Source organism: Dipodomys merriami, unplaced genomic scaffold (genome assembly GCF_024711535.1).
Source record: "Dipodomys merriami isolate MVZ:Mamm:240054 unplaced genomic scaffold, mDipMer1.0.p SCAF_11, whole genome shotgun sequence".
Lineage (NCBI taxonomy): Eukaryota > Metazoa > Chordata > Mammalia > Rodentia > Heteromyidae > Dipodomys > Dipodomys merriami.
The window spans coordinates 15220863-15246851 of NW_027202382.1; the positions used below are offsets into that span (position 1 = coordinate 15220863).

The window sequence follows — 25989 nt, forward strand, 5'->3', positions numbered from 1 at the left end:
TCTGCAATATTTTTCAACTATCTTCTGGGGTGAGAGTCTAACAATTTAGTAGTGTCACTTCAAACCTTTCACCGCTCAAATGGTTTGCAGATGTGACATTTCCACCACCTTCTACCATTGGAAGGAGACCTTCTGAATCAATTACCACCACATTGCCCAGCTTCTTGTAGATTCCATTAAGAGCTATTTTTTAAAAATTCCTCTCACTTATTCTTCTACTACTATTGTTCATCCTCTACAAATGAAGAGATTTTTGCAAAGCTGCTTTCACACCAATGTGTTGCAGGGGTTGAAGGAGCAGTTTGTAATGAGAGGGGAGATGACGATGGCTTATGTATAAGGACCAGAGTTTATTATCACACTTTTAGCTGTGGACAGTGTCCAGAATCAACAGCACTTTCGATTCAAGACTGTTTTCATTGAAACATTGCTTCACCACAGGAACAAAACACTTCAAAAATCAGTTGGAAAAGTTTCTCAGCAATCTTTAGTTTTATGCATTTCCTTCATGTAGACATAAAAGTGTTCCTGGCGTTCTCTTTTAAGAGGACAAGGATTTTGGAAATTGTGAAGTAACCTGGGTTTAATAAAGAAGTTGCCAGAAATGTTAGAACAAAGCAGAACATTGAGCTTGTCTTTTCCAGGCTTGAAGTCTGGTCTTTTTCTCATCTTTTGCAATAGATGTTAGTATGTGTTTCCAGAACAAGACCATTGCAGTAGCATTGAAGACCTGTTTAGGCAAATAGCTGTTTCCTCCATCAGTTTCTTCAGTTATTTTTGCAGCAGCTTCACAAGCTGCTTCCTTCGCCAGCAACTTCTTGGATTGGCTGTCATTTTCTTAAGCCTAACCAACCATCACCTCTTGCAATCAATGTTACAGACTTTCATCCCGATAGAGAATAGAGCTTGCATGTTTGTGGTGTTCCCAGGTATAATATACAGAAAGCTATTCTGCTTTCTTTGCTTTGCAAATGACAGATACAAATTCATTTCAATTTTCTCTAATTTGGCGTTATGTATGCTTTTCCCAATGTTTCTGGTCCTCCTCAATACACTGACCCTAACCGCATTCTCTTAAAAAAAATTCACATTGGAGATTCATAAACATGAAAAATGACAAGAAGAGTTCTTGTTTTTGTTATTGGAGCTAGTGACACTTCAGGGAGGAAGTCTCTGGAAAGGAGGAGGCTTTTGCTTGCTTATTGGGTACAGAATTCCTATTGTGGTTGCACAAAAAGAATTTGAGTGCATATCAAAGTAGAGACCAAGAAAGTTTATCAGTAAAGCATAGCAAAGAAGGGATAGTACACAACCCAGCATAGGGGTGGCAGATGCCGTGAGAGTGAGCATCTGTGGTGAAAAGTAGGGTGGGGTTAAATTCACCTTAAGAATAATGTTCCTTTTATTCTGTACATCTGGTATACTTAATAATTTCTGCTGTTACACTGTTGGGTCATTATGACTTAGAGGCTACCTTAAGATATTTTTTGCCTTTACAAACACTTCTGTGATTAGAGTTATTTTAGCAAATATTCCCCTGTCCATCCACACCAACCAAAGTGATTTCTTTAAGATATTCTTGCTCAGTTTCCAGAATGTGTGATCATTTGGGCAAGCAGGCAAAGTCAGAGGGAGAAAGCTGCCTGCTGATCCTAAATGCCACCGACTGTGAGGGAATATGAAATGTAAAGCAAAGAAAACAGTGCCGGTGTGATCTTAAACAAAGTTATTCATTCACAGTGTTCATGTCAGAATCTCTGGCTCTTCTTTCCTGTGCCTCACTTTCCCTGATCTCTCCCATCTCGCTTTTGTAATTACCAAGCATTTCAACATTCATTTTGTTTGCTGTTGACATATCTTCATTGTCCTCTTCAATCTTCTAACATTTCTTTTTTCTTTCTTTTTGTTGATCCTGGGGCTTGACCTCTGGGCCTGGGCTGTCTCTGAGCTCTTCAGCTCAAGGCTAGCCCTCTACCACTTTGAGCCACGGCTCCACTTCTAGTTTTCTGGTTCACTGGAGATAAGAGTCTCATGGACTTCCTGCCCAGGCTGGCTTTGAACTGTGAGTCTAAGATCTCAGCTTTCTGAGTAGCTAGGATTACAGGCATGAGCCACTGGTAACAAGCTTTTCTTTTCTTTTTTCTTTCTTTCTTTCCTTTCTTCCTTCCTTTCTTCCTTTCTGTATTGTAGCTTGAACTCGGGGCTGGAGCACTGTCCTTTTTGTTCAAGGTTTGTGTTCTACTACTTGAGGCAGAGCTCTATATCTAGCTTAAAAAAAAAAAAAAAAGTTAATCCTGCCCATGTAATTGTAACCCCTCTGTACAGTATGTTCACAAATAAAATTAAATTAAATTAAAAAAAATAGATTCTATATGGATCTGGACAGATGTGAAGATAAAAGCATGAGAATTTTTAAAAATGATTTTAATAACACATTAGTTGTACAAGCAAGTTTTCATATGTACCATGAAATTAGTATTCAGTCATAAAGAAAAAATAAAATCATATCATGTGCAGAAAAATGGAGTGGAATTGGAGATCTTTATGTTTAGTGAAATAAACCAAGTTCAAAAAAAAAAAAAGTTAATTGAGATAAGAGTCTTTTAGACTTCCCTGCTTGGACTGGCTTTGAGCTGTTATATTCATATCTCAGTCTGCTGAGTAGCCAGGATTACAGGCAAGAGCCACAGGTACTCTGGCTCTTCTAGTATTTCTTTTTTTTGTGTCTGTCATGGGGCTTGAACTCTGGGCTTGGGCGCTGTCCCTCAGCTTTTCAGCTCAAGGCGAGTGCTCTACCACTTAAGTTACAGCGCCACTTCCTGTTTTCTGGTGGTTTATTGGAGTCTTGCGTTCTTTCCTGCCTGGGCTGGCTTTGAACCATGATCCTCAGATCTCAGCCTCTGGAGTCACTAGGATTACAGGTGTGAGCCACCAGCGCCCGGCTTCTTCTAGCATTTCTTTAGGTTGTTTGTGTTTTGGTGGCACTGAGATTTGACCTCAGGGCCTTGTGCTTGCTAGACAGGCTCTCTATTGCTGAGCTATACCTCTGGTATTTTGCACTGGTAATTTTTGAGAGATAGTGTCTCATTTCCTTTACAGATATGTGCCTGGATTATGATCTGCCTATTTTAGGCTTCCATCCTTGCAAGGATGACAGGTGCATACCACCACATTCAGCTTTCCTTTGTTGAGATGATTTCTTCTGAAGTCTAGACAGTCTTGAATTAAAGAAATTATTTTTAGTTCTATCTTCTGTATTTGTCTGCTAATTGCTATTGACTTTCACTTGGTGAATAACATTTTTTTCTTTTCAATAAAATGTACTTGTGTTTCATTCACATTTCTTCCTGGACTCTTACACAGATTGCTCTTGAGGCAATAGCCCCTCAATTCCCCTGAGAATATTGCTAAAAACTAAGACCCATTTTTTTTCCTGCAACTATGTGCACTAATTTTTTTTTTCAGCAAAGACCACTTGCTTGATCATTAATTTTTGTTCTTTTCTTTTGGGTTGATGCCAGTGATTTTGCTGATGGTGAGTTTTTACATTACTTTGGCCATACATAAGAGAACACTGCTACCAAGGAACAAATTCAGGCTGAATGAAAACTTCATAAAGAGAAAGACAACAGATCAAGTGCTGTCTCCCTGGTCCAAGAAAACAGATCAAGCCTCAGTTTTTCTGTACCTTTCTCACCTCTCCCCTACATTTAGGAAATAAATGGATATCTGTTGAGTACCTTCATTAAGAACAACAGACAGAGACCTAGGGAGAGAACAACTCAGAATAAGAAAAATTTGTTAAGTACTTCTATCACAGTAAATAGAGTGAGGGAAAGATAAATAAACCAGGTGTTATTTTATACAGATAGTATTTACTCTCAAGGTACTACTTGCTATAAAATTAAAGACTCATTTAATGTATATTCAAAAATAGGCAATAAGCAGTTGAATAGGATATGTGAGAACTAGAGATTTTAATTTGCTAAACAATAAAAATGTCAAGAGTCACTTCCTTGGGCTTAGTTTGGCTAGTGCCCATGACAGCATGAGAACTTGGAGAACAAGTGAATAACTGTGTACACTTGTGGAACTGTTTCTAGAATGAACTGGAAGAAAGTTCCATCAAAAGCTCCTTGTTCACACAGAGCCATTTGGTTTAATCAGATCACTTACATAATCTTTAATGAAGTTGGCCCTCCCATGGTGATCTCATCCTCTGGAATGTTCCAGAGGGAGAAGTCAGTCAGTGAGCACAGGACAACTGGGGCCCCTCCACCGTTATGAGGTGAAATATTTCTTTTCTTTTTTCTTTTTTTTGGGGGGTGTCCAGTAGTGGGGCCTGAACTCTGGCCTGGGCACTGTCCCTTAGCTCTTTAGCTCAAGGCTAGCGCTCTACCACTTGAGCCACAGCGCCACTTCCGGCTTTTTTCTTTTTGCTTATGTGGTACTGAGGAATCAAACCCAGGGCCTCATGCATGCAAGGCAAGTGCTCTACCACTGAGCCACCTTCCCAGCCCCAGGGTGAAATATTTCTTACTCACAGATTCCTTACTACAACCTTCACATCCTTATTCCTCAGGCGGTAGATGATGGGGTTAAGCGTAGGGGTCAGCACCCTATAGAAGAGAGAGATAAATTTGTTTGCAAGGTCTGGCTTGTTGGCCCCCATTGGGTCCTTGGACTTGAGCTTCCCATACATGAACAAGATGGTCACATAAGAAACAACCACCACAGTGAGGTGGGCAGAGCAGAGGATCCCCTCCACTGAGGGGATTCTCAGGATGGTGGTGAGGATGAAGAGGGAGGAGAAAGAGATGAACAGAACTGGGACCCCCAGGAAGATCACATGGGTCACCTCCATGTTGATGACATTGATGGAGATGTCAGCACAGGCCAGCTTCAGCACGGCCAGGAGCTCACAGGTGAAGTTGTTGATGGCATTGTCCCCACAGAAATGCAGCCTCATTGCAAGGGATGTTTGGACCAGGGAGGTAGCGCTCCCAGCTGCCCAGGAGCTGGTGGCCATGGGCACATAGGCAGCCTTGCTCATGACCACAGGGTACCACAGGGGGTTGCAGATGGCCACATAGCGATCAAACGCCATCATGCTCCCATGCACTCTGTGGCTCCCATGGCAAAGGAGAGAAACATCTGGATGGCACAGGCTGAGAGGGAGATAGTTTTCCTGGGGGTCAAGAAGCTGTCAAGAATGAGGGGGACAGAGGAAGTGGTGTAGCAGATGTCCAGGAAGGAGAGGTTCCCCAGGAAGAAGTACATGGGAGTGTGCAGGTGGGAGTCAAAGATGGTGACCAGGATGAGCACCCCATTGCCCAGCAAAGTCACCAGGTACATGGCCAGGATGAACACAATGAACATTTTCTCCAGCTTTGGGTGGGCTGAGAGGCCCAGGAGAATGAACTCTGACACAGGAGAGGTCTCATTTTGCATGACCATGCTCCTATATCACTTGGAGGAACTCAGAAGGTCAAGTTCATGATTCTCTGATGCCTAATGTGTCAAGGGATGCAGGAAGGAAATGTTTCCTTGCTGAGCAATTGAAGCACAGGTCCAATTGTAGAAGCAAGCTGTCTATGGTCTAAACAAAATGCAGGGGAGTTCATCAGTAACTATTTCATTATATTGATCACCCCGAAGAGACGTTTGAGGTCACTTGCTTTGATTTAATTTTCCCATCATATTCAAGGCATTTAGTTCATGTGGCATCATGTGTGGGTTCATTTTATTCAACTTTGGTTGGAAATATTATCCTTGATTAGAATTTTTCCCTCTTGGAGCCTAGGACTGATAGAAAACCCTGGTGAGAATATTCAATTTTGAGTATTCTCCCTTATAAGCACTCTTGGAAATTGTCTTCCTTTCTCACATATGTAGGGCCAGGAGCTATGCATATACTTGCCAAACATTTCTGGCACATTTATTAGATGAACTGGCATTTCCCATCACTGGCACTTATTGGTATATGGGAAATGTCAGGTCCCTTTTTCTACAGAACTGCTCAATCTGGAACAGATTATTGTTGGAGATGTTCTGGGTAGAATATCTCATGAATTTCTCGTGCCTGGCCTTGCTCTTACACTACTGACACGTCTTTTCCTCTCCTTTCCTTCAAGGTCCCCTCATGCCACTTAGTACCAGGAAGAAAGCCAGAGATGGGGATTTTCTCAAGAGTGTCTATATTGTTTTGAAATTGCTCTCTTACTTTTTTTTAGAAAACATGGTGATAAAGCAAATGACTTCTCTGAGGTCTCAGAATAGCCCAGAAGCCAAAAATAACCACTCTCGTAAGAAAGCAGCAACCAAAGGAATAAGCACCTAAAAATGAGCGCAAGCAGTTTTCTTGTTTTTTTTCTATGTTTGGATAAAATCTACACAAGATTGTTCAGTGCACCTTCAAAGCCATTTAAATCCCACTCTACTATTGGGATTCTTCTAGTCCCTGAAGTGATTTAAAGTTTCAAAACTGAAGTGAGAAAGTTAAGAAACTTGCAATACACGTGGGATTATGTCCCTAAGATCTAATTATTCTTGAGTCTCCCCAGAAATTTTTTACTTCTTCTCTGCCTTCCTATTCCTTCTGCTGAGCTGTGTAGGGAGAAAGGGCCATCCAAGCCCCATTGGGATAAACCTCTAAGTCAGTGAGAACTCTTACAAGATACCATAATAGGCCTGGAGAAACGTGAAGTCCACCACATAGACAAGTCTTGTGGCTCATTATCTTTGGCCATTTCCAGATTCTGAATCTCAGGGCTATACAGAAACAAGTGACCCTAAAGATCGCCACTTATCTAGGTGCTGCCACCTACACTGTCAGTACCTACCACAGTATAGGCCTTAAAAGGCATTGAAAAGGTCAAAAATGAATCTAGTTATAACTCCTGCCATGAGAATCTCACATGCATAGCACCTATGGGCTTCAAAAAGATGGGATGTACCAGGTGCTAGTAGCTTATACCTGTTTTTCTTCTTCTTCTTCTTCTTTTTTTTTTGTCGGTCATGGGGCTTGAACTCTGGGCCTAGGCGCTGTCCCTCAGCTCTTCAGCTCAAGGTGAGCGTTCTACCACTTGAGCTACAGCACCACTTCCGGTTTTCTGGTGGTTTATTGGAGATAGGAGTCTCATGGTCTCTCCTGCCTGGGCTGGCTTTGAACCTCGATCCTCAGATCTCAGCCTCCTGAGTAGCTAGGATTACAGGCGTGAGCCACCAGCGCCCGGCTTATGCCTGTTTTTCTAGCTACTCAGGAAACTGAGATCTGAGGATCAAGGTTTGAAGCCAGCCCAGACAGGAAAGGCTGTGAGACTCTTTATTTCCAACAAACTACTCAGAAAGAGCCAGAAGTGGCACTGGGCAAAAGAAGTTCAGTCCCAGCACACACACACACACACACACACACACACACACACACACACACACACACACACACACAGGCCCCACAATTTAAAAAAATGGTTAATTAATCACAAAAATGATGTACTGTTGTTTGAAGTCTTTACTTGTGTGTATGCATGAGTATCCCATATCTGCGCCTTGGTTAGAGTGTGGCCAGTTTACAGCTGAGATCCGAAACCTTCTGCTTCTAAGATCCAAAGCTAACAGCTATGATCACAGCAGCCAGCAGCAGCCAGAAGCATCCTCAACTTAGTCCATTGTTTCCTAATATGCTCTGGCTTCTTAAACTACAGTTTAGCTTTCTCCTTCTTATTTAATTCTCATTAGGGATGGTAAGTGCACATGAGTTGAACTCACAGGGGTTCATGGGGTACAAGACTTACCTATCTTCAGGAGTATTGCTGTACCTCTTACACAAATGAAAAACACCGTGTGTGTGTGTGTGTGTGTGTGTATTCTATATATTTATAGAATTTGGGGGTAATAATTGAGATCTCACGGGTGGTAGAACCTTTGTTCTGACAAGGGCCATTTGGATATTTTTAACATCGTTTGTGGGCCATACAAAATGATCAATACAGACAGATGGGCCACAGGCAGCCAACTAGCAGCAGATGCGTCTATCCTATCATGTGCCAAATGGTTCCAAGGGCCTCATGGTCTGTGGGCCAGATGTTTTCCACCCCTGCTTAAGCTGTTATTTTTGGGTACATTGTCATGAGACAATAAGGAAAAAATACTTTCTTTAGAGTTCTTTTATTGTTTTACCACCTACAATTAGATCAGTGTGCAGTGAGTTATTCCATTTTAAAAAATACAAGAAGGGGCTAGAATGTAGCTCAGAGGCAAAGCACTTGCTTAGCAAGTGCAATGTCCTGGATTCAATCCCCAGTACCAAAAAAGAAAAGACAAAAAAAATACAATAAAAATTGCTGATGTTTTTTTTCTTTTTTCTTTCTTTTGAGACATGGTCTTCCTACATAAGCTAGGCTACCCTTAAACTTGTAATCTTTCTGTGTCAGTCTCCCAAGTGCTGGTATTACAGATGTGTACCTTCATGCCTGCCTTTTTTAATAAAAAGGAAAAAATGCCATTATTTACTTGAGAATATAAACACTTTTTTTTTCCCTGATGGAGATGACCTACATTATTTATAGATTTGAGTTCTCTAAGGTCAACAGTCTACAAGGGTGAGAATAGATAATAATCTTCCTCCTCTGGGAAATGGCAAATTGGTGTGTTTAAGGAGAGAGAGGCTGAGACTGACTAAATCCCTGGTTTCAGGCAGCAATGGCTTTGAGCTGTCCAACCCCCAACTGCACTGTGCCCATGCTGGGGCCAAGACCCAGCCTGCCAATCATAGACTCAGGAACCCAGAGATGGAAGTTCCCTTGGGGGTGGGGCGGGGGTGGCAGGGTAAAATAATTTCTTGTTTCCAAGATTTAGAGAATCCTGAAATTACATCTAACAACTAACCAAGATCCCCTTAAATTAATCCTCTATATGCCAGTGATGGGTCTCTTTCTTTCTTTCTTTCTTTCTTTCTTTCTTTCTTTCTTTCTTTCTTTCTTTCTTTCTTTCTTTCTTTCTTTCCTTCTCTTTGTTTCTTTCTTTCCTTTTCTTTTTTCAGTCTTTTCTTTCTCTAGGCATGTACTTTAGCATAGAGCCCAAGCCTAGGTTTTCAATACTGTATTTTTTTAATTCTTCCAATGAAAATGTGAATAGAATTGCTTTCATTTTCATAAATAAAGGAGTACTCACAGAGAGTAAGCTATTACATATGTTAGCTACTGTCTGTCAATCAATCATCTATTTATCTATACTTACCATTTTTATTATCTGGGTAAATCAGACATTTGATACTAAATATTATTAGAGGAGTGGGTTATGTAATGTTTTTCTGTCTTTGGTTCCCTTCTCATTCTTAGGAACAGGTCAAAGCAGAGTACCGTGGGTGGGGAATGAGTCCCTCAGCTAGCCCCAACAGCAAGGCAGGAAGAGGGAAGAGGGAATTTTACTATTGCTCCCTCAATATATGGAAGGTACAGGAAAAAGTGTGGGCTGCAAACATATCCTCAAAGGAATGGCATTTAGGAGTCCAGAGAAGGAATTCCTTCTGTGGTCTGTCTCAGGCCTCCCTCTGAGCTGCTACCTTCCTTATAGGCCTATTTCCTAGCCTATTTCCATAGCTCTGGAGATTTTTAGCCGGTCTAATAGATGGAAGCTTCTGTTTCTTCTCTCTCCCCTCCCACCCCCCAGTTTCTTGGCTTATTCTCTTGTTTTGTGGATCACCTTCTTGGAAAGCTTCTGCAAAGGATATATTGTATATACATGTTGTATCTAAATGTATTTTTATTCAGTCCTCATAAATGACTGGTGTTTGGGTGGATTTATTAACTAGGATTCTTCTGATAAAACATAACCAATAGAGAGAGAGAGAGAGAGAGAGAGAGTGTGTGTGTGTGTGTGTGTGTGTGTATGAATTTTAAGGAACTAGCTCATGTGATTCTTCTGATAAAACAGAACCAATAGTGTGTGTGTGTGTGTGTGTGTGTGTGAGTGTGTATGAATTAAGGAACTAGCTCATGTGACTATGGAGGCTGAGAAATTCCCTACAAGTGCCTGCAGCAGGCTGGAGCCCTGGGAAAGCCTATAGTGTAGTTCCCGGCTGCAGAATAACATAATGACCCATCCCCAAAGCAGAGGCGTTCCCTCTTACTCATGCACTTTATTATTTTATCTTATTCTATCTTACCTTGTTTACTTACTTATTTAATATATTTATAGGGAGTACTAGAGTTTGAACCCAGAGCCTCCTTTTTGCCATGTACACACACTACCACCTGAGCCATGTCTCTAACCCTTTTTGCTTTTAGGTTTTTGGGTTTTTTTAATGACTTCCGGACAGTTCTTTTTGTAAAAACCTTTTTTGATCTTTATCCAATCTTTCCAAATTTCAGCTTTTGTAAATTTGTTAATGCAGATAACATATTGATTTAGTAGAACATCAATTTTATGAATAAACAAAAATAGCTCATATTGTAAGGAAAGACAATCTTTGGTCAGATATGTAGCTTCTGCCTATGGCTCCATCTTTCCAAATATTCAACAACTCAGTAACCCTCTCTTTTCTGAATTGCTCCTCTCTCTCTTTCTCTCTCTTGTCTCTCTGTCTCTGTCTGTCTTTTGCTTTCTGCTTTGTTTCTTTTTCTTTCTTTCTAACAGTATTTGGGTTTGATCTCAGGGCCTTGTTCAGGTAGGTGCTCTACCACTTGAGTCACATTCCCAGCCTTTTTTTTGCCTTAGCTGTTCTTCAGATAGAATCTTGTGGGTTTTTTTTTTGGGGGGGGGGAGAGTCCAGTCATGGGGCCTGAACTTTGGGCCTGGGTGCTGTCCCTCAGCTCTTCAGCTCAAGGCTAGCGCTCTACCACTTGAGCCACAGCGCCACTTCTGGCTTTTTTTTCTGCTTATGTGGTGCTGCGGAATCGAACCCAGGGCCTCATGCATGTGAGGCAAGTGCTCTACCACTGAGCCACCTTCCCAGCCCCAGAATCTTGTGTTTTTTGCTGAGGCTGGCCTTAAAACATAGTCCTCCAACCTGGCCCTCTGTGAAATTGGGATTATAGACTCAACTCACCACAATCAGCTTATTTATTATTTATTTATTATCTTTAAGTAGTTGTACAAAGTATTCAATTTCAATTCAACATGTCAGTTTGTGAGTACAATTCATCTTGATCAATATAATCCCAACCAGTTTATTTGTTGAGATAATTTTTTGCCAGGACTGTTTTCAAACCCTGATCCTCCTAATCTCAAGCATCTGGCATTATAGGCAGGCATATTAGTGCATTAGAGATACTAGAAACATGTATTTTGAGCTGAGCAAGGTGCAGAATTCAAGGTTTCTGGCCCGAGCAATTCTGCCAGCTTCCTTCTTGTCTGCATCTCAGGATGCAAAGGCTGCCCCCTGCTGAGCAAAGCCAGTGACAGCAAGATTTAGGAAAGTCACAGATGAGTAATGAGGGGCCCTGAGGTTCAAGTTTGGAGTCTTTCTCTCTCTGCTTCTTATCTTCCTAGTCAACCACTCCCTAGTTCCCTACTCCTGAGCTGTGGAAGCTCAGGAAGAGGTGGAAGAGAAGGGTCCACACTACTGCCTGGGCCTCTAATACTCTTTGAAAAACACAAGTTCACTCTGGACAGCTCTGGCCCTAGTAGCTCTTGATATCTTATGTTGGTGAACTATTAAGCTGTTTGCAAGCTTTCTGCAGTGAGGAGATACTATATGCAAGAAGGAGATACAGGTATGTGTTGGGTCTTCATCCATCTCACGAAAGACAGACGGGGTCCGAGGAAAGATAAGTGAGAGGCTTGTTCCCCAGCCTCCCTCAGCCCGGGAGACAATCAGACACAGCGGGGAGCCAAATCCAGCAGGAAGAAAACTCGTTTATTAACACAGAGCAGCCCTTTTTAAAGCCAAAAAGGGCGGGTGGCATGGGGGGGGGGGGAGGGGGGGGAGGAACCAATCACTGTCAAGGTCACACCCTATCATGCACCTAAGCTTTCACGGGCTGGTTACGCACTGCACTGAACGTAAGGTGAATTGGGCTCTGCCCACTCGACTCTCTCTCAGCGCCATCTTTGCTGCCTGTGTTCCCCACAGGTATGAAATCAAGGCAGCTAAGCAAGTTGCTTATCCAGTTATTTATTCATGGAAGACAAACACTAAAAGTTCTCTTCTGCACAATACATTGGCTCCTTCTTAAGTAGCTGAGATGTTCCTTCAACTTACCCGGGACCTCTCCTGATTGCCCACTGCACTGGCTCAGCCTAGTGGTTTTCCCATTTCTTTCAGCCAGCAACCTCACCCCAGGACATGACTTTCATCCAGCATCCCTCATGCTGCAAGGGTGTCCTTCTCTTTTCTTCCCCCAGTGTCCATCGCTCAACTCTCCAGATTTTAGGCCCATGCTATGGCACCTAAACGAGACCCCCATTTCCATCGCTCAGTCACAACCTCACCAAATGCAGCTCTTATTCTTTTAATTGTGTCCCGGAACATATAAAGTTCTCAGTACATGAGGATTCATTTTTCTGGTAATCACGCTTCACATGCATCTTCTGGGGAAACACAGTCTTCTGAGATTCACAGAACCAAGCAAGAGTCACAGAACCATATCTGTCTTCCAAACATCACAAGATGAAGTGCTTTTGAAATATCACCAGGTTCCTCACAGCAACCTTAACGTCCTTATTCCTCAAGCTATAGATGATGGGGTTCAGCATGGGGGTCAACACACCATAGAAGAGGGAGATGAGCTTGTCTTCAAGGTTCTGCTTGTCTGCCCCCAGTGGGTCCTTGGACTTGGGCTTTCCATACATGAACAGGATGGTCCCATAGAAGATGATCACCACAGTGAGGTGGGCAGAGCAGGTAGAGAAGGCCTTCTTCCTCCCCTCAGCCGAGGGGATCCTCAGAATGGTGGTGAGGATGAAGATGTAGGAGACAATGATGAACAGAACTGGGACCCCCAGGAAGATCACATTGGCCAAGACCATGCTGATGACATTGATGGTGATGTCAGCACAGGCCAGCTTCAGCACGGCCAGGATCTCACAGGTGAAGTGGTTGATGACATTGTCCCCACAGAAATGCAGCCTCATTGCAAGGGATGTCTGTACTACAGAATTGGTGATGCCAGCTCCCCAAGAGCTGATGGCCATGGGCACATAGGCAGCCTTGCTCATGACCATAGGGTACCGCAGGGGGTTGCAGATGGCCACATAGCGATCAAACGCCATCATGCTCAGAAGCACGCACTCTGTGGCTCCCATAGCAAAGGAGAGAAACATCTGGATGGCACAGGCTGAGAAAGAGATGGTTTTCCTGGGAGTGAGGAAACCATCCAGGACCAGGGGGACAGAGGAAGTGGTGTAGCAGATGTCCAGGAAGGAGAGGTTCCCCAGGAAGAAGTACATGGGAGTGTGCAGGTGGGAGTCAAAGATGGTGACCAGGATGAGCACCCCGTTGCCCAGCAGGATCACCAGGTACATGGCCAGGATGAGCACAAAGAACATTTTCTCCAGCTTTGGGTGGGCTGAGAGGCCCAGGAGAATGAACTCTGACACGGATGTGTTCTGGTTGACATTTTCCATAATGTGTCTCCTTTATCAGTTGAAGAAAATACTTAGAGGTCCAAACTCAACACTCTTTGCTTTGCAGAGAGCCAGAGCATTTGGTCTGAGTGATTTTAAAAGAATCCTAAAAGCCCACAGTTTCTTTTTCTTTCCAAGAAAAAGGAACAAGAAAATCAGGAAATATTTGGGGAACATAAGGCCAATTTGACAAGGTCTAAAATGATTGCTGATAATTTAATGCATTCGTTCAGTGACCAGGTCACACAGCATATTTATTTAGTGATGCTACATATAAATGGCACTTCATTTATTTGAACAGAAAAATCACTTTGTGACAGATATTAGTGACATGGTTTGGGAACCTTACGTTATGACTGGTTTTCTCCAGATCATTCTTAACAAAAACAAGCTCTTGTTGTTCCCAAGATTGTTCCCAACACCAGTCACTCTGCTTACATACACCATACATTGATCCATCCATCCATTAATCTATCCACTAATTTATCCATCATGTAAGAACATCCACTCACCAAAATATTTGTTTATCAGCCTGGTATAACAATCCTGTGGGGATCAGAGGTGACCCATCAACCCAGGCTTAAATGAGCTCACTACTTGGCAGGGAGGAAATATAAAAATTCACTAGAGGGGGCTGGGAAGGTGGCTCAGTGGTAGATTGCTTGCTTTGCATGCCTGAGGCCCTAGGTTTGATTCCTCAGAACCACATAAGCAAAAAGAAAAAAGCCGGAAGTGGCACTGTGGCTCAAGTGGTAGAGTTGCTAGCCTTGAGCTGAAGAGCTGAGGGTCAGTGCCCAGGCCCAGAGTTCAGGCCCCACGACTGGACCCCCCAAAAAAAATTCACTAGAGGCTGAAGTATCCAAAGGCACTCTGGATATTGATGGGAACAGGGAGCAAAGAAGGCTGTCTCGACGATACAGAATCCAATTGGGTCTTTAAGAAAAAGCGAAGATTAGTCGCTGAGAGATGCAAATGAAAGGGGGAAGGTTTCCAAGGTGACTTAATGTTCTGGATATTCTAATAGATCCCTCATAGTTTGAACCTAGTATTTCACGGAGATAAAGAGAGGTAGCTCCTGTAAACTATAGTGACTCACAGCTCCTACTTCTCTTAGGCAGTTGCCTAAGAGCAGTGCTGTTTTTGTTTTTCATTCTATTAAGTTTCCTTCCCTCAGGCGGAGTGTCTACATAGGAATCAGTGGATATAACAGTCTTCAAGGTTTTGGGGTTTTTATTGTTTTTTTTCTCATCTGTTAAGTATTTTACACAAAAGTTAGGCTCAGCATTGAGTGTACTCCTAAATAATTGAGCCCAAACATCTCTCCCATTCTAGATTCTCTTCTGTACAACACTGATTCATAGCTTTTCAGTTTCAGCTTGATCATTTCTGGTGAGGAAGAGCTCACTACATTCCCAAACAACCTGCTCCATACCTTTAGAACTCTGAGAATCAGAAATGCATCATACTGAACCAAGCCAGCAGCTTTGTGAGTTTCTTACTCCAAGGTGATTAAACCTCTTTTGTGAATTGCTTGCCTTTGCAGGAGGTTATCAGAAGGTGGGGCTATCTCCCTTTTGAGGGGAGTGACATGAGTCCTTGAACTTTTCCTAGGGCTATTGCCAGCTAGATTTTGCAGACACAAGAAGGGCTTCTGCATGACCCTCAATCTTGGTGCTATCAGTGAAATTGTTTCATTTCTTCCCCCTCTCAAGCCCTAATACCTCTGGAAAATCAAGTCAGAAGTTAGAAATATTACTGTGCTAATAAAAGACTGAGTATTATTTTTGTAAGAATCCTTACTTTACCTGAAAAAGGACCCTGGCTGAGAAAGGTCCGTGTGACTTAGGAAGAGCACATGGACCAGAAATAAATAGCATGGGCTTGAAAGAGCCCATGTTGAGGTGACCTCTGATTGGAAGAAAAGGGAAAACTAGTTCTTCCCACTCTATCTCCCTTCAAGGGTTAGCAAAAATCTCCTAATGAACAGCCAGTGTATTAGAAAGCCATGGAAACTGTTGGGCTCCCTAAAGGGATTCAAAGTTTGGAAATGGAATAGTACAGTCAATAAACTTTTTATACTTCTGGGACAACATCCCCAAGATCCAATTATGTAGAAGTAATCAGGAAGAATTCTTTTCCTTTCCCTCTGCTCCTCTTGGACCACGTGTGTGTGTGTATGTGTGTGTGTGTGTGTGTGTGTGTGTGTGTGTGTGTGTGTGTGTGTGTGTGCGTTTTGTATTTGTGTGTGTGCATGTGTGTAGCTCCAAGAAATGAAGCAAAATGTGAAAACTTCAGAACATAACACCAAATATGACAAACGTACTAGTATAACTTAAGCCTCCTGCCACTGCATACCATATCTTTTTTTTTTTCTTCCATTTCTCTTGGTCATGGGGTTTGAACTCAGGGCCTGGACGTTGTCCCTGAGCTTTTCTGCTTGAGGCTAGCACTCAACTGCTTTGAGATACAGCTCCACTTCTGGTTGTCTGATGGTTAAATGGAAATAAAGTCTCACAGACTTTCCTACCTGGTCTGTCTTTGAACTACAATTCTCAGATCTCAGCATCCTCAGTAGCTGGGATTATAGGCGTGAGCCAACAGCGCCCTGCTTCATGTCGTGTATTTCAATCCTGTTTCTTCCAGAACTGGATTTGGAAATTCTGAAATCATTTCCTTGTCTTTGTCTATCAACTTACACATATATAAACATATCATGTCCAGATCCACAAGTTGTTCCAAGGTTTTTCTGGTGATAGTCAACTTCTCCCCCATATAATATTTCTAGTCTTCATCTATATTGATATGACCATATGATTTTCCCTTTTGCATTTCCATGTAGATGACCATTTTATTTACCCATTCTCTTGTAGAAGGATATATGGATTGCTTTTGGGTCATCTCTACTAAGTTTCTCCAGGCATGGACTGCTGGGCATTGGGAGAACACCCATCTTAGGTTTAAATTAATGGCAGATTGGGACTGGGAAGGTGGCTCAGTAGTAGAGTGCTTGCCTTGCATGCATGAGGCCCTTGGTTCGATTCCTCAGCACCACATAAGCAGAAAAAGTCACAAGTGGCACTGTGGCTCAAGTGGTAGAGCGCTAGCCTTGAGCTGAAGAGCTGAGAGACAGTGCCCAGGCCCAGAGTTCAGGCCCCACAACTGACAAAATTAATTAATCAAACAAACAAACAAATAAATAAATATAATGGCAAATTGTTTCCCAAAGTGGGAAAGGGTTTCTCCATCATGTTTGTGAACCCCTGTGGGAATTTGTTGCATATTATTGCTGTGTTCAACCTAAGATCCTGAAGAGACACACAAAATTGAGTTTGGCCCTTAGGATCTAGGTGATAGCAGACATTAATTGAACAGGAACAAGGGGATGTTAATAGAAATTTTACATTGTAGTAATGATTTATCTAACTGGAAGCTGCTAGAGATTCTCTTCTTGATCTTCATTACCTAGAGTTTGGCTGCTATTGGTGCAGACTCCTCAATGAAGTTTGGTAGGAGTAGTTGTACTCCATGCATTAGTATACAGAGAGAGATACCCCCAAATCAGCTGTAGGTTATTAAGCAGGAAATAAAATGGAAAACATCCTAAGTGCCTATGGTCAAAGAGAGGTTAAATGGTATCATTCAGGCTATGTATTAATGTCAGGGATTATTCAAAGTGGTAGCTTCATTTTCAGTTTTGATACTATTAAGAAGTGATCTTTCAAGTGGAAACATGGGGGTTTTGTCGTAATTATTGTTGGTGGTAGTAGTGTTTGCTTGTGCTTTGGGTTTTTATCTTTTAGGGGGGCAAAGGAGGGACACAGAAAGGGAGGGAGAATAAACAAATGCAACCATTCTATTCAGCATATATTATGTGGAAAATGACCTATATAACTGTGTGCTGGGTGGGAAGGGGAAACTGAGGGAAAGCAAAGGAAGGAGTGACATTGTCCAAAAAAACTGAAATGTACTCATTACCTGACTTATGAAACAGTAACCCCTCTCTACACCTTAATAATAACAATAAAAACAGCAGAAGCCAGGATAATGTAAGACACTTGCATATCTATGTTCATTGTTGCACTATCCACAATAGCCAAATTGTGGAGACAGCCTAGATGCCCTACAATGGATGAGTGGATCCAAAAAATGTGGTACCTATACACAATGGAATTTTACATAGCCATTAGAAAGAATAATATTATGTCATTTCAAGGGAAATAGATGGACCCAGAATGAATCATGTTAAGTGTGGTAAGCCAAGCTCAGAGAGACCAATGACCCATGTTTTCTCTCATATGCAGAAGCTAGATCTAAAATACACTGGGACATAATCAATTATGCAGGACTCTAGCCATTCCCACACAGTGAGACCAAAGGAGGATATTCTTAGGAAAGGAACAGAGAGGCACAGTGCCTATGTGCATCTTCTGATCATATAAAATAATAATTACTAAAATGAACTCTAGAAAGTAGAAACAAGAGGCTTTTTTCCATTTATTGTTGTTTTTGTTTTCTTTTTGTCTTGTTTATCTGTCTTTGGTAGGGTAAGAAGAGACACAGAAATGGAAGGACAATGGGTGAACAAATGTAGCAGTCATACTCACTAGAAACTATGTCAAAAATGAAGTATACAATGTGTAGGTGAGGGTGGGAGGGAAAAACTGGGAGAGAGCTGGGAAGAGGTGACATTGTCCAAAAAGAAATGTACTCTTTACCTGACTCACATAACTGTAATCCCTCTGTACATCATCTTTGTAATGACAATAAAAAATTTTAAACAATATAATTATATTTTCAAAAAAGAAAAAAGAAGTGACTTTTCCTCACTATCATGTTCCCTGTAGTTTAGAAGAGCACACACACACACACACACACACACACACACCTCGTTTGCATATGAAACAACCATGGGAGTATATTTTTTCAAAGATTAAAAAAATTATTTTTTTGTCAGTCATGGGCCTTGAACTCTGGGCATGGGTGCTGTCCCTCAGCCCTTCAGCTCCAGGCTAGTGCTCTACCACTTGAGCTACAGCACCACTTCCAGTTTTCTGAGTGGTTTATTGGAGATAAGAGTCTCATAGACTATCCTGCCCGGGCTGGCTTTGAACTGTGATTCTGAGAGATCAGCCTCCTGAGTAGCTAGGATTATAGGCATGAGCCACTGGAGCCTGGCTTTCCAAAGATTTTTATTGCCTATTTTGCCACAATAAAAATAAAAATTAATTTTTATTAGTATGCATTAGTTGTATATGGGAGGCAGCTCATTGTGACATTTCCACACATGAAAACTATGTATCTTTGTCAATCTGACCACCTCCCCTTCTTGAAAACAATTGGGTGACTAGGTGTAACCACCTTTTTATCTCAGTGTAGATTCCATCTATGCTCAGTCACCCAAGAAGGTCTCAACTCAATGTTTATCAGTTTGGAAATTGCCATGTGCAACCACTGAGCAAGTCTATGTTTCCCAAAGGGTCATTTGCTAGGAAAGCCCCGGAATGTACAAGAACCATGAGATTTCTCTCATTTCCTCTGGCTATCATTGGGCGAAGCATTTCTGACTCACAAAGTTCTTCACAGAGACCTTCACATCCTTGTTTCTGAGGCTGTAGATGATGGGGTTCAGCATGGGGGTCAACAGACCATAAAATAGGGAGATGAGTTTGTCTGAAACATCCTGCTTATCTGCCCCCAATGGGTCCTTTGATTTGGGCTTTGCATACATGAAAAGAATAGTTCCATAGAAAACAATCACCACAGTGAGGTGGGCAGAGCAGGTAGAGAAGGCCTTCTTCCTCCCCTCAGCCGAGGGGATCCTCAGAATGGTGGTGAGGATGAAGATGTAGGAGACAATGATGAACAGAACTGGGACTCCCAGGAAGATCACATTGGCCACCCCCATGCTGATGACATTGATGGTGATGTCAGCACAGGCCAGCTTCAGCACGGCCAGGATCTCACAGATGAAGTGGTTGATGACATTGTCCCCACAGAAGGGCAATTGTACTGCAAGAGAGATCTGCACCAAGGAGTTGAGTCCACCAGCCGCCCAGGAGCTGGTGGCCATGGGCACATAGGCAGCCTTGCTCATGACCACAGGGTACCGCAGGGGGTTGCAGATGGCCACATAGCGATCAAACGCCATCATGCTCAGGAGCACGCACTCTGTGGCTCCCATAGCAAAGGAGAGAAACATCTGGATGGCACAGGCTGAGAAAGAGATGGTTTTCCTGGGAGTGAGGAAACCATCCAGGACCAGGGGGACAGAGGAAGTGGTGTAGCAGATGTCCAGGAAGGAGAGGTTCCCCAGGAAGAAGTACATGGGAGTGTGCAGGTGGGAGTCAAAGATGGTGACCAGGATGAGCACCCCGTTGCCCAGCAGGATCACCAGGTACATGGCCAGGATGAGCACAAAGAACGTCTTCTCCAGCTTTGGCTGATCTGATAGCCCCAGCAGAACAAACTCAGTCACGATGGTTTGGTTGGCCCCTTCCATTTTAAATGTTCTCTTTTACACAATAACTGAGGACACCAAACACATCTATAGGGATCAATATGTGTGTGTTATGATGACATACTTCTAGTACTTATTCGTTTTTTTCTTTGAGGTGCTGAAAAATCAGCATTCAGGAGATAAATTTCTATGTCTACTAAACATGTTAAAAGGTTAGGCTAGTCTGATCCAAACAGGAAAAACACCCCCTAAGAAACTTAACCATGATACATGGAAGAACTGTAGTGAGATCTGTGGAGGTGGTGCTCCTGACAGTAGAGAGGTATACATCCCGCATGCACATCTACTTGAATAAAGCATAAAAGAGGAACTTTGAGGATGCTTGTACCTGAACTGTCCCACCTGGATTGTCAGGAGTATCAGGCTGTCACATGCAGTAATGTTGGCCACTGATGTCTTCTCCTTCTCTCTTCCTGCTCTAATTCTGTGCTTCTGTGATATTTTTCTGATAATAACTCAGATTCACCTGGAGTCTTACAGGGACAGAATGTGATGAACAGAGGCCAAGAAGAATATAGCTAGGATGTCTATTTGTTACTTCATGCCTCATGGATACTTCATTTCCTATGAGTCTGTTGGGGACCCCACTTAGTTGCATAGTCAGTTTGGAGTTTCTGGTCCCCAGAACATTTAGACTTTTACAGTCCTTCTCCCTGGCACAGCTTTTGTCCAAAGTACTAAGGTTTTCCTAGTCTGCTCCATACCCCTGAAAGAGCAGTAATAGATTCCACGGAGAGTCATTCATGGTTCCCAGGGTATTTTTGTGACTAGATTCTGCCTTGGAAGCTGGTCTCCAAGTGACATCATCTAACTGAGGCCCTTCTCTATTCCAGTTGACTGCTAATGCCACTGCAATACTATCACAGCTCACTCTCCACAGCAGAGCAGACTCTACTGCCAAGCCTCACAGACGACTTGCTCAATGGAGGTACCACATGTAGAGTGTGCTTCCATTGAAATAAAACTGAAGGTCAAGCCAGATGCTGGTGGCTCATGCTTATAATCCTAGCTACTCAGGAGGCTGAGATCTGATGGTGCTGGTTTAAAGCCAGCCTAAGCAGGGAAGTCTGTGGGATTATTCTTATCTCCAATAAACTACTCAGAAAGTGGCTCAAAGTGGTAGAGCTATAGCCTTAAGGAAAAAAAAAAAACCTCAGGGAGAGTCCCAGGCCCTGAGTTCAAGCCTTCTGACTGACAAAAAAAAAAAAAAAAAAAAATCAAAACAAAACAAAAGCTGGGTGCCAGTGGCTCACGCCTGTAGTTCTAGCTACTAAGGAGGCTGAGATCTGAGGATCACAATTCAAAGCCAGTCTGGGAAGGAAAGTCTGAGACTCTTATCTCCAATAAAACCACCAGAAAATTGGAAGTGGCTCTGTGGCTCCAGTGGTAGAGCGCTAGCCTTGAACTAAAGAGCTGAGGGACAGCGCCCAGGCCCAGAGTTCAAGCCCCACAACCGACAAAACAAAACAAAACAAATCCCTGAAGATCAGAGAGAAGCTCTAGGCAGCCAGGCCAGGGCCAGGAGGTTCCTCACCTTCTCCCTAGAGCCCTTCCCTCCTCACTCTGATTGCATTTTTGTTCTTCCATTTGTGTCAGAACAGGTCTATAAAAGACTAGAAAAAAAAACCAATTAGGGAAGTCTTGGTCATTCTTGCTTTCCCTAGGCCACTCAAGAAAAATAGACTTACCACACCTTTCCCCAAGGTATCTGTGTGCAGTAAGGCTGGAGTGGGAGGGATGGCACCCTTACCTCTGCGTGTTGCATCTGCGATTGTTACCTTGTGGCTGGTTCGGTATCATTGGATGAGAAAAAGCAGACACAGCCTGAAACTGTTCTTATGTAAATTACCAGTAGAGATCAACTGCAGACATCAGGATCATTTCCAGGAAACACAACTGCTTCTGAAGAGATTAGTACTACATTACCTCCTTACCTTCCATTCCATGACCACCTTAACATAATTTGCCCTTTTTCTGTTTTTAAATATATATTGCTCATGTCCCCCATTCTTTTGCCATGCAGCTTTGATTGTTAGAGCGTTTGCCCTAAAATTGAACAGAAATTTTCTCCTCTAAAGTCATCCCCCATGGCTCCCCTGACCTTACCCCATCCCTGTACTGGTTTGGACTCCCAGTATGTGTCTAGCCCTTTCCCTAGGATTACATTTTCTTTTATGTAGTGCTGGGAATTGAACAGCCTCAAACAATCCAGGCAAGCATGCCAACAAGCTATAGCACCAGCCCTTTCATTTCTACTATAAACACATATAGAAACTGGGTTCAAGTTCCCACCTTGGAGTCCACTTCTTAGATTTCCATCTTTGCTCTTCTCCTCACCTACCTGAAGAAAAACTGGTTATAGAGAGAAACCAGTCTGTGTCCATTGGGGAGATAATTTCATGAGGAGTCTTGGAGCACATCCAATCATCCAATTAGAAGGAGCACAGAATATGCTGGAAGGCCTCTGGCTTGGTAAGATTATGATTTCAATTGCTAACCTGGATCACTCCTGATCTATCTTATCTGTTGGAGTAGAATAGGTAGCAGATTCGGTTTAGCTGTTTGGGAACTTGCAATCAAGGTAAGGGGAATCTAAGCCCTAGCTGGGGGACTTCTAGCTACTCACTGTCCTAGTTGGGCATCTCCATGCCCAACAACTTGACATCCACTTCCTCCTTCACCGTGCCTGGCAGTCACACACAGCCTTTCTCTCTGGGAACCTTCTGCTCTTTCCCCTTTACTCTGCTCTCCAGAGGATCCATCAAGGAACCTGGAACAATTTAGACTTCTAGTTGTTCAGAAGCAATTTAAAGTTTAATCCCAGAAGCAATTTAAAGTTTGACGAAAGGCCTCCTAGGAATTTAGGGAGCCTGTGTCCTATAAACACAATTAGACAAGTTGTAGACAACTCTATGGTAAACCTAACTATCATTATGAAAGAATCTTCCTTAGATAAGAAAGTCTCCGTCCTGGGCTTGCTAAACTTCCTGGACGTTGGGGGGTGATTACTAAAGTCTGGCTATACTTTGACCACAAGGTTGTTATTTGTCTATCGGGGCCAGCCATTTGTCTTTCAAAGATAAGTGACAAAATGAGAGGCAAAGGCCTGCTGCTGCTAAGATGGGTGCATTTGTCACCCACCTGCTGGCCTTCCCTGAAGTCCCTCCACACCCCACAGAGCAGACTAGACCTGGAGACACCACACACGGGAAGCAAGCAGGAACTGTCAAGAGCTCTCACCTCTAGAAAGTCCTGGGGACTGCTCCATGCTGAGAGATGACTGCCAAGCGTCCTTGGCTTTTAGGAAAGTCCAGAAGTAGAGAAGAGTCAGAGGAGGAAGATCAGAGGGCAGGATGTGGTGGGAGTTAATGTGAAAGATGTCAGGTGAAGACAGGGCTTAGCCACAGATCAGGGACAAAGAGAAAAACTGAAACAAGAGTAGAAGTTTAAAACTAAGACACAGAAATAAAACATCACAACTAAATTTGACAAAAAATGAAGCAGTTAAGATAGCATAGGAGTCTTGGGTCTGAAGAATTGCTTTATCAAATCACTTTTCAGATTTCCCATATTCTGTGTCTCCTGAGGATAGGAGATTAACAAGGAATCTTTCCTGTAATTGAAGACTGTGGATTGGTAGACAGAGAGGGAGTAAATTTATAATGGGACACTATCCTCATGGACTTTCCTTCCATGGCTGGCTTCTGAGACCCTCAGCTCTCAGCCTCCTGAGTAGTTAGGATGACAGGTGTGAGCTACTGGTGCGTAGCTGTAGTTGAGACTAGTAAGTGCTTTTAACCAGCCTCCTTTTAACTGGATCCTTTGGTTAACTGATGCTATCATTCCTTGGAAAATATGTGTGGCGCAACAGACACATGCTGGCCAACAGCATGTATGTTCCCACTCACTGGGAGTCATATTAACCAAGAGGCAGTTAATCTTGCTTCCCACCTTGCTCAAGCCAAAAGTTAATCATATAGTTACATCATTTTAACTTACACAAACTGATCTTAAAAAGTTGTTAAAGAAACTTAAGTTGAATACTTTGATAGGTCCATTAAAAGCCAGTTATAAAAATAAAATACTGTCCTATCAGATGGCAGGAAGACATAACAGTTATCTGTAAAATCTAGAGACTCTGCACTCTTATCCTTTTGCAAAAAAAAGAAAAACTTTAACATTTTTAAACAACTTGGAGAAACTTAAATTGAGTGCTATTGCTGTGATTTAGTTGAATCCAACAATTATTAATAGGTAAGGAAAGGCTCTCTCTCTCTTTATAAAAAGATTAACAAATAAATCCAGTTATATATTTTTGCTTAAAAGGAAATATTTAAGACAATGGTTCTCAAAATTATAAGTGTAAATATTTATAAGATAACTATTGTTTGGCCCTTTTTCTCCTCCTGTGATGTTTCTATGATGCACAATGTGTTTTTTTTAGTTGTCTTGGATATTTGTTTGTTCATTGGTTTCTTGGTTTTCAGTTTTTCTTTCTTTGCTTCTCAGTTTTGGAAATTTCTTTAGACATATCCTCCAGTTTTGAGATTCTTTTCATCAACCATGTAGACTCTACTAATGAAACCATCAAAGGCGTTCTTCATTTCTGTCACGTGTTTTAATGTCTAACATTTCCTTTTGAGTCTTTCTTAGAATTTCTGTCTCTCTGCCTACACTGCCCATTTGTTTTTGCTTGTTTTCAACCTTTTCGATTAAGACCATTAGCATATTAATCATAGTTGTTAGAAATTGCTGGTCTACAATTCCAACATCCCTGCTGTCTCTGGATTTGGTTCTGATGCTTGCTCTATCTTCAAATTATGCTTTTTATCTTTAATATGCCTTGTAAATCCTTTTTGAAGACCAAGAATTATGTGTTCAGCATAAGAAACTGGGGGACATAGGCCTTTAGTGATGTTGTGATAAGGTAGGAGGAAAGAAAATATTTTAAAATTGTTATTATAAAAGTAATGCACAGAAAGTTAGTAATCTAAGTCAGGTAATGAGTACATTTCTGTTTTTGACAATATCACCCCTTCCTTGCTCTCTCTGGTTTTCCCTCCTATCCCTACCTATAAGCTGTATAGTTCATTTTCAACATAGTATCTAGTGAAAATTTTAAAAGTAATCCCCCATATAGATCATAATCTTTTGGGCTGTAATCTTCACAATTGCTTCTCCATATTTTCTCCCCTTTAGGTGGGCTAGAATGTCTGAGACTGGCTCAAGTCTCTAGTGAAATACAAATAAGCTAGAAGCTATGAAAAACACAAAACCAGAACAGAAGTAATGTGCTCAGGGTAAGTCAAAGCTCAAGAGATAACTAGGGAGTCTCAAAGAGTGGCCTAAGCAATATTCAATAGTGGAAATTAACCATTTGGCCTTTTAAGGTTATATGCCTTGATGGGTAGACATCATGAAAATAAGAGTAACAATAACCTATTCTTTTGGTTGCCTACTATGTATCAGGCACTGGGTAGACATTTGTTCTCATATTTTAATTTAATCCGTGCAAAAATCTGATAAAGTCATTTTTAAAAATTCACATTATAAAAATCTGGAAACACATACAGAAACTTTAAGTAAAATTTTGAAGTTTACGTAGGAAATTTCAGAACTGAGATTCATACTCAGGTAAGTCTAACTCTAAAGACTGTGGGATTTACTCATATAATATATATTAATATATTATAATTGTGTTTTCTAAAGTGTACTTAGATTGGATTAAGTGTTATTAGAGCTCAACCCTGGTTCTAAAGAGAAATAGTCCTGTTGTTTGAACACAATATCTGAATAGCAGCCACAGTTAAGCCCCAATAAAATCAAGTCCATTGAAAGACAGAAGAAAAATAAAAAAGCTATGCTTGTATACTATATGATTCTACTTATGTGACATTCTGGAAAAG

At 42.0% G+C, this 25989-nt stretch overlaps 2 protein-coding genes and 1 pseudogene across 2 annotated transcripts; all 3 read right to left on the minus strand.

The window, feature by feature from the left end:
• Positions 1–4540: 4540 nt before the first annotated feature.
• LOC138816158 (olfactory receptor 13C7-like) lies at positions 4541–5457 on the minus strand (annotated as a pseudogene).
• Positions 5458–9678: 4221 nt separating this feature from the next.
• LOC138817080 (olfactory receptor 13C7-like) lies at positions 9679–13566 on the minus strand. Its single transcript, XM_070007494.1, has 2 exons — positions 12634–13566; positions 9679–9714 (listed from the first exon to the last, which is right to left on the minus strand). The coding sequence occupies exons 1-2, from the start codon at positions 13564–13566 to the stop codon at positions 9679–9681; spliced, it is 969 nt and encodes a 322-aa protein (XP_069863595.1).
• Positions 13567–18726: 5160 nt separating this feature from the next.
• On the minus strand, positions 18727–20578 carry LOC138816164 (olfactory receptor 13C7-like). Its single transcript, XM_070005712.1, has 2 exons — positions 20412–20578; positions 18727–20110 (listed from the first exon to the last, which is right to left on the minus strand). The coding sequence occupies exon 2, from the start codon at positions 20063–20065 to the stop codon at positions 19109–19111; it is 957 nt and encodes a 318-aa protein (XP_069861813.1). The 5' UTR covers positions 20066–20110; positions 20412–20578; the 3' UTR covers positions 18727–19108.
• Between the last annotated feature and the right edge of the window lie 5411 nt (positions 20579–25989).